This window comes from Myotis lucifugus, unplaced genomic scaffold (assembly GCF_000147115.1).
Source record: "Myotis lucifugus unplaced genomic scaffold, Myoluc2.0 scaffold_991, whole genome shotgun sequence".
In the NCBI taxonomy this organism is placed as follows: domain Eukaryota; kingdom Metazoa; phylum Chordata; class Mammalia; order Chiroptera; family Vespertilionidae; genus Myotis; species Myotis lucifugus.
In genome coordinates, this window is record NW_005872039.1 from 5418 (window position 1) to 14253 (window position 8836).

At 43.9% G+C, this 8836-nt stretch overlaps 1 protein-coding gene across 1 annotated transcript in view; it reads right to left on the minus strand.

The window, feature by feature from the left end:
- Positions 1-1130: 1130 nt before the first annotated feature.
- LOC102429272 (NACHT, LRR and PYD domains-containing protein 1-like) overlaps positions 1131-8836 on the minus strand; it is an 86856-nt gene continuing 79150 nt past the window's right edge. The window contains 2 exon segments of the mRNA XM_023747809.1: positions 1131-1399; positions 7267-7408. Of these exon segments, the coding sequence (XP_023603577.1) occupies positions 1131-1399; positions 7267-7408 (411 nt within the window).

The window sequence follows — 8836 nt, forward strand, 5'->3', positions numbered from 1 at the left end:
GGTAAGGTGTCATGGGAGCAAGGTTACAGTGAAATTCTAGGGGTGCAGAGGGGATGGTGGCTGACACTCAGGCTCTAATTAGTAGGGGTTGGCCCTGCAGGACCTAGAGTCCTTCCTCCTGGCTCTTCTCTGCCTTTTATTAACCCATCACTATCTGGGCTCATCCTTTCCTGCTCCTGCCTCTCTTTTGCAATAGCAGCACTACCCAATAGTCTACCCTTGTCTTCCCATTACTTGCAGTGGTTCTCAACCTTCCTAATGCCACGACCCTTTAATACAATTCCTCACATTGTGGTGACCCCCAACCATAAAATTATTTTCGTTGCTACTTCATAACTGTAATTTTGCTACTGTTATGAATCGTAATGTAAATATCTGATATGCAGGATGTATTTTCAGGGTTCACGACTCACAGGTTGAGAACCGCTGAGAGAGCTTATGGCTTCCTGTGCTGCCCTCTGTATTGTCTCACAAGTAAATGCACTGTGCACTCTAAAACTAACGTCTCCCACATATTTCTCAATCTTAGGCCCTCTGTCTACCCAGTATTCTGCCTTATTATAGTGTAGTAACATGATACATAAATGTAGTATCATGATATGAAAAATGTAGTATCATCATATACAAATATCTACTGGTCCCTAATAATAGGGAGGCAGACTGGGAGCCCATGTGGCAGGCATCACTGAGCATGGACATATAATGCCCAGCAAAGGTATTATCAATGCTCCATAACTTTAGGCAAGAAGGCAACTCAAATGGAAATGTGTTTGTTTGTTTATTTATTTATCCTCACTGAGGACATGCTCAGAGAGAGGGAGAAGGAGGAAGGGAGAGAGAGAGAGAGAGAGAGAGAGAGAGAGAGAGAGAGAGACATAAGTAACATCAATCAGTTGCTTTCTGCACCTGCAACCCAGGTATGTGCTCTGACCAGAAATTGAACCAGCAACCCTTTGGTGCACAGGACAACACTCAACCAGCTGAGCCTCTCTGGCTGGGCGATGGCAATGTGTTTAGACTTGAAGAAACCTAGACCCAAAGCCTGGACAGTCAGAGCCAGGACTCAGAAGCAGGTGTTCAGACTTCAGCTGCCGAGCATGTCAGTAGCTCCCCTAGTCTCCTCCACTGCGTCACTTCTCCCAGAGATCAATAATTAGGTGAGGATGGATCTCCTTCAGCGCTCGGTAGAGTTGGTCTTTGCAGGCCCTGTCCCAGGACTTGGTGAAGCTGAACAGCATCCTCATCTTGTCCGGATTGGTGCGCTCAGCCCGCACCCTCTCATACTGCTCCTCGCTCAGCACCTGTCTATGCAGCTTGTCTAGAACTGCATCCACCAATGTCACTCGAGCCACCAGGTCCTCCCGATGCTTGTCCACAAAGTGCAGCAAAGTAGGGGCATCTGGGGGTGAAGGTGAGGCCAGTAATGAATAAGAAAGGGTTTCCATCACATCCTCTCCCTCTAATTCCCCAGCCTAACTCTTCACTCTCTTTATCTGCATCCCTGGCTCCTCCTTGATCCCCACACGTTTCCCGGACCACCAGAAAGGTACCTCTGCCCTCCCTCATGTCAACTTCCAGCCTAGCATTCTGCTGAGCTAAGGGTGGGGGTCAGGTTCATGATGCAGACATTTGAGATTGTTCAGTGGAAGGTGCCAGAGCCATGATGGGCAGGAATAAAAGGGATGGGGGAGAACTCTGCCTTGGGGTACACAGCTCTCCAAGGACTGAACCCTTGTGAGGTTTAATGAGTCCCCTTTCTTTCTCTACTCCCTCCCTCCAGGACCAAGTAGGATATTCCAGAACTGCCATGGCTCCTGTGGCCTCTAACAGCTGTTACTGACCTGTCAGGGTAGCTGCAGATCCGAAGTCTCCTGGAGGAAAAGAGATATGAATAAACATCAGTATCAATGATAGTTATTAACACAAACAATAAGCCTTGAAACTCCTACCTACTTTTCTCTTTTGAGATTTATTCTGAGAACAAGCTACAGACTAATTCTGACAGAATAAGGATTAAGGGTTGCAAGTGCCCATTCACACAATGTTGATGAATCATTTCTTTATGCTTATTGGGAAACAGAGGCCCAATTTTCCTCTTTACCCCCCTTTGCACAGGGTTTAATTCTGTCTTGGCCTGAATGGAACTCTGGTGGAGAAATATCCCAGACCTTTGCTAGATATCTTCAACGATGAGATCTCCTTATCCTGAGCATAAATCTACCTCCTTGACCTTTTTTGCACTTTGATTCCCACACTGTTTGTTCTGGAGTCTGATGTCAGAATCAAGAATTATCATCAAGAAAATCTTAGCACCTCAGAGTAATAAGTAAATTTCAATAGAAAACAAACAAACAAAAAGGGGATTAAATAATTATTTGCATGTGGAGAGGAAGGGGGAGACCACAACAGCCCCTGTGGACATGGCCTGAGGTTTTGAGCTGACCCAAGTTCAGTTTGACCTGACAGTGTGGGAGGGAAGTGAAACACAGGGGAGCTCCAGTTGTGGTGTTGGGAGCAGCGGGTTCACTTGGATGGAGGGAGGAGGGTGTCCCATGTCCTCCATGCTGACTGGACAGTCTGAGAGTCTATCCTGACTCATTCTCAAATTGGCACATCTACTGAGGAGGCAAAATGTTAAAATCCAAAATGTAAGAGGAATGATGGGAGGAAACAAAGATGGCAGCATAGGTAAACACCGGAGAATGCTGCCTCGCACAACCACTTCAAAAATACAACTAAAAGATGGAACGGACATCATCCAGAACCACAGGAAGGCTGGCTGAGGAGAAATTCTCCAACTAGAAAGAAAGAGAAAAGCATACCGAGACTCAGAGGAGGAGCACTGCGGAAAATACAAAGGTGCAGAGGTGCATGTGGAGTGGGCTGGTGGCTGAGGGTGTGGTTGTCTGTTTCAATCGGGAGGGAGTCTCAGGCTCTGAGTTCCAGTTCCGGGCAAGTCTCTGGGGAACCAGACTCAAACGGGAGAAACGAGACTGTCTGGCATCCGTCGGAACTTGAGGGCAGCTTTCTCTCCGAGGTACTTGCAGTGGTCGCTGGGACACTGAGAGGCAGAGCTTCTGGGGACCAGACTGAGAGCAGCCATAACTGCTTGCTCGGCCCACCTTGTTGATACCCTGGGACCCGCTCAGTCCAAGCCTTGCACAGAGGCATTTGCTGGTTAGCCTCAGGCAAAGGCTAGATTAGCACCTCCCTAGAGGACAGAAGTTCTCCCACTGCAGACACAGCTGATTCTCACAGCCAGTTGGCCTGGAGGTCAAATACCCCCCAGTGTTACCTACAACAATCAAGGTTTAACTACAACAAGACAGCGCACAAAGACCACTAGGGGGTGCACCAAGAAAGCAAAAAAATGCGGAGACAAAGAAACAGGACAGACATGGAGGAAGGCAAAATGCTGGATATAGAGCTCAAAACCACACTTTTAAGGTCTCTCAAGAACTGTCTAGAAGCCGCCGATAAATTTAGTAAGGCCCTCGAAAAGACTGGTGAGACCACTGATAAATGTAGTGAGATCCTCAAGAAATCTAATGAGACCCTCGATGTTGTGATAAAGGACCAACTAGAAATTAAGCACACACTGACTGAAATAAAGAATATTATACAGACTCCCAACAGCATACCAGAGGAGCACAAGAATCAAGTCAAAGATTTGAAATGTGAAGAAGCAAAAAACACCCAACCGGATAAGCAAAATGAAAAAAGAATTCGAAAATATGAAGATAGTGTAAGGAGCCTCTGAGACAGCTTCAAGTGTACCAACATCCGAATTATAGGGGTGCCAGAAGATGAGAGAGAGCAATATATTGAAAACCTATTTGAAGAAATAATGACAGAAAACTTCCCCTACCTGGTGAAAGAAATAGACTTACAAGTCCAGGAAGCGCAGAGAACCCCAAACAAAAGGAATCCAAAGAGGACCACACCAAGACACATCATAATTAAAATGCCAAGAGCAAAAGACAAAGAGAGAATCTTAAAAACAGCAAGAGAAAGAAACTCAGTTACCTACAAGAGAATACCCATACAACTGTCAGCTGATTTCTCAACAGAAACTTTGCAGGCCAGAAGGGAGTGGCAAGAAATATTCAAAGTGATGAATACCAAGAACCTACAACCAAAATTACTTTATCCAGCAAAGCTATCATTCAGAATTGAAGGTCAGATAAAGAGCTTCACAGATAAGGAAAAGCTACAGGAGTTCATCACCACCAAACCAGTATTATATGAAATGCTGAAAGGTATCCTTTAAGAAGAGGTAGAAGAAAAAGGTAAAGATACAAATTATGAACAACAAATATGCATCTATCAACAAGTGAATCTAAGAATCAAGTGAATAAATAATCTGATGAACAGAATGAACTGGTGATTATAATAGAATCAGGGGCATAGAAAGGGAATGGACTGACTATTCTTGCGGGGGGGGGGGGAAGCGGTGTGGGGGATGTGGGAAGAGACTGGATAAAAATCGAGCATCTATGGATGAGGACAGTGGGTGGGGAGTGAGGGCGGAGGGTAGGGTGGGAACTGGGAGGAGGGGAGTTATGGGGGGAAAAAAGAGGAACAAATGTAATAATCTGAACAATAAAGATTTAATTTTTAAAAAAGAGGAATGATGGAAGGAAGAAAATAGAACTGTTTAACTTGCACAGGAGGTGACTTTAGGGAAGCTATGATCCATATTCAGGTACCTGAAGGGCTTTCCCATGGGGTTGGAGATAAATTCTTTTGTCAGCTCCAAAGAGCAGAATTAAGAAGATCATTTAACATAAGGATAAATTATAATACTGCTACTATTTATAACAAGGGTAGGGAACGTCTAGCCCATGGGCTGTATAAGGCCATGACATCATTTGGTCTGGCCCTGCCAAGGCATTAGGGGTGAGTTAATTAAATGTTTGACCAAACATAGCAGGCTATTTTGTGTGTGTGTGTGTGTGTGTGTGTGTGTGTGTGTGTGTGTGTGAGAGAGAGAGAGAGAGAGAGAGAGAGAGGAGAGAGAGAATCTTCACCTGAGGATATTTTTCTATTGATTTTTAGAGAGAGTGGAAGGGAGAGGGAGAGACAGAGAGAAACATGGGCCCCAACCATGTCCAGGGATAGAGCCTGCAACCAAGGTCCGTGTCCCTGACTGGAATCAAATCCAGGACCCTTTAGTCCAAGGGCTGATGCTCTACACACTGAGCCGAACTGGCTAGGACAGTAGGCTAATTTTTAAGTTGATAATTTTGTATGGCTCACAAATGATGTTATACATATCCAAATGGCCCTTGCAGAAAAAAGGTTCCCCATCCCTGATTTATAAGGACCACTGCATGAGATATGCATGTACATCAAGGATGTCAAACTCATGGCCTGCGGGCCACATGCAGCCCACAGCGAATATTTTTGTGGCCCAGCCAATATAATGGTATGTAAGAAACGTTTTAATAAAAATTTTGTAACTTAATTTTTACAATATCCTGTTATACATAATTATTAATGACGAACTGCAACTTTTGCTAATGACTGATTACATAATCGTGTTGCATTCATTTCCATTACGTGCCTTATGCACAGGCGCACCATTTCTCTCCACTAATTCTAGCAGTGAATATTTAGCAGCCGATTGCCACGTCATTAGTATTAGACTGACTTGTTTGGTGTGCACAACAGGACATATTTCGCTTTTGGAGAACAAGAAAAACAGGTTTATTTGCCTTACGCTTATTAATTTGTGAAGTTCTTCAGTGTCTGATAAGTTAATGTTCAAAAAAATATTAATTTTTATTAAAATATTCTATTATTTTATGTTAACGATGACTCATTTATTCTAGTCCTTTGTATTCAGCATATCTCTATGAAATAAACCTATGTTTCTATGAAAATTGAAGCTTTTGTTTATTTGTGGCCCACATAAACTTAAACCTTGTTTATTTGGCCCGTGTTAGCCTTTGAGTTTGACAACCCTCTTTTTATAAATGAGGAATCTGACACTCAAAAGGGTGAAGTCATTTTCCCAAGATCACCCAGCAAGTAAGTGCCAGAGTGAGATTCAAAGGAGGGCTGATGCAGGGGCTGGTTAGTCCACACCTGTGATTGCGCCCGAGCCAAGACGAGTAAAGAACATTATCTTTCCCCTCCCTGGAAAGCCTGTTGTAGCACCTCAGGAGGCAGATCCACTATATATATTTTTGTTGTTGTTAATCCTCACCTGAGGATATTTTTCCCATTAATTTCCAGAGAGAGTGGAAGGGAGGGAGGAAAGAAAGAGAGAGAGAGAGAATGAGAGTGAGAGAGAATGAGAGTGTGAAAGAAATACATTTATTGGTTGCTTCCCACATGCACCCTGACTGGGGCCGGGAATCGAACCTGCAACCCAGGTATCTACTCTTGACAGGGAATTAAACTGCGACCCTTTGGTCCATGGGCTGACACTCAAACTACTGACCTACACTGCAGTGGGCCAGATTCACTATGCTTTAACATTGAACATGATCTACTTTTTTCTAGAAGGACTTTTATTTTTAAAATATGTTTTTATTATGGATTGCAGAGAGAGTAAGGTAGAGTGTGAGAGAGTTAGAAACAACAATGATGAGAGAGAATCATTGATAGGCTGCCTCCTGCATGTCCCCTACTGGGGATGGAGCCCACAACCCAGGCATGTGTCCTGATTGGGAATCAAACCACAACCTCCTGATTCATGTATCAACCCTTACCCGCTGAGCAACACCAGCGGGCCCTAGAAGGACTTTTGAGGGATTTTGCTTCTTGTGCGTGTTGGTGCTAGTTTAAGACACTGTAAAGTTACATTCATTCCTGAAAGTTCATTATTTAATTCCCTCTTGGCTACTTTGAAAATATCTGAATGATTCAGGTTAGTGTATGTGCTATTGCCATAATTGGCTTAATTCATACAACCATATAACTGTCTAGTTCTTATTTTTTCATCTCATATCCAATCAACTGTGAGAAATTTTGCCAAATGCCTTGTGGGTGTCAAAATATGTTAAATCAAGGGCAGTGTAGAGATACCATGGTGCATGGGAGAAAGAATGGAGTTCAGAGTCAGATCAACTTTAATTCAAATTCTAGTCACACCAACTATTATGTAACTAGAAAAAAATCGCATAACTTTTGTGGCTATTCTCATCAGCAAATTGTGATCACACACACACACACACACACACACACACACACACAAGCAGACTCTTTTATTGACTTTGTTTCTCATCACTGAGCTCTCTGGACTTGTCTTGACTTTACCTGGTTTCACCAAGGCCTCCCATACCACAGTCGCATCATCTTTGCTTTTAATCTGCAGCCAGATCCCCGACCCCAGATGACCAACGTAGAACTCAGAGAAGAGCTGGGGTTTCCCAGGGCTTCGATAGCAGAGCTCCAGTTCCTGTAGAAAAAGTGGTGATGTGAGAAGCCACCATTCATCCTGCTAGTGAGGTGTCTCCCCACCTGACACCCTTCTTGGCCTTGCTCAGCCCCCGTGGGGATCCTTGGATGATCTCTACTGAAATTAATGCCACCTCAGGCACTGCTCTCTTCCTCATTTTCCACAAATCCTGACCAGAAGGAAGAGGACATGGCTGCGTACCCCGTGGATGAGTCAGGACTCACCCATAATGTAGTGCTCACACATCTAAACCAGATCCTTCTCCCTTCATCTTGAACCAGATCCTTCTTCCTCCATCTACCCCATCTTGAACCCAAATTCTTGTTTCTCCAGCCCAAAGCCTGTCTTCTTAATGGATCCTAAGCTTGACATACTTTTTTTAAAAAATAGATAGTAACATAGTAGTTTATTATCTTACCAAGTATTATGTATTTTTTTAAAAAAATATATTTTTATTGATTTCAGAGAGGAAGGGAGAGAAAGAGAGAGAAACGTCAATGATGAGAGTGAAACATTGATTGGCTACTTCCTGCACTTTGGATCGAACCTGCAACCCAGGCATGTGCCCTTGACCCGAATCGAACCTGAGACCCTTCAGTGCACAGGCCAACGCTCTATCCACTGAGCCAAACTGGCTAGGGTTATTATGTATTTTTAAAATTTAAATTCTTTATTGTTTAAAGTACTACATATGTCTCCTTTCCCCCCCATTGACCTTTTCCAGGCCACTCCCATCTCCCAGCTTGACCCACTTTTTTTAAAAAAAATATATTTCTTTATTGATTTCAGAGAGGAATGGAGAAGGAGAAAGAGATAGAAACATCAATGATGAGAGAGAATCATTGATCGGCTGCCTCCTTCACACCCCCTACTGGGGATCGAGCCCGCAACCCAGGCATGTGCCCTTGGCCGGAATCAAACCTGGGACCCATCAGTCCTCAGGCTGACGCTCTATCCACTGAGCCAAACCGGCTAGGGCTTGACCCACTTTTAATCAACAGAAAATTTATATCCATCGCCTTTTCTAAATCACATTTGAGATGACTCTTGATTCCCAACTGTCTTCCAAAAATGTTCCCTCGCCAGTTTTCCCACATGTAGTAAATGGCATACCACCACTGAATATCCATATTCCATATTCAGACATCACCTTTAATTCTTAGCTTTCTCTCTCTCTTTCTTCTTCTTCTCCTCCTCCTCCCCCTCCTCCTCCCCCTCCTCCTCCTCCTCCTCCTCCTCCTCCTCCTCCTCCTCCTTCTTCTTCTCCTCCTCCTCCTCCTCTTCCTGTTCCTCCTCCTCCTTCTTCTTCTTTTAGCTTTCTCTCTGATAAGTCAAGTTTTATTGACTGTACTTGCAACATATACCCTTAAGTCGTTCTCAACCTTCCTAATGCCGAGACCCTTTAATACAGTTCCTCAATGTTGTGGG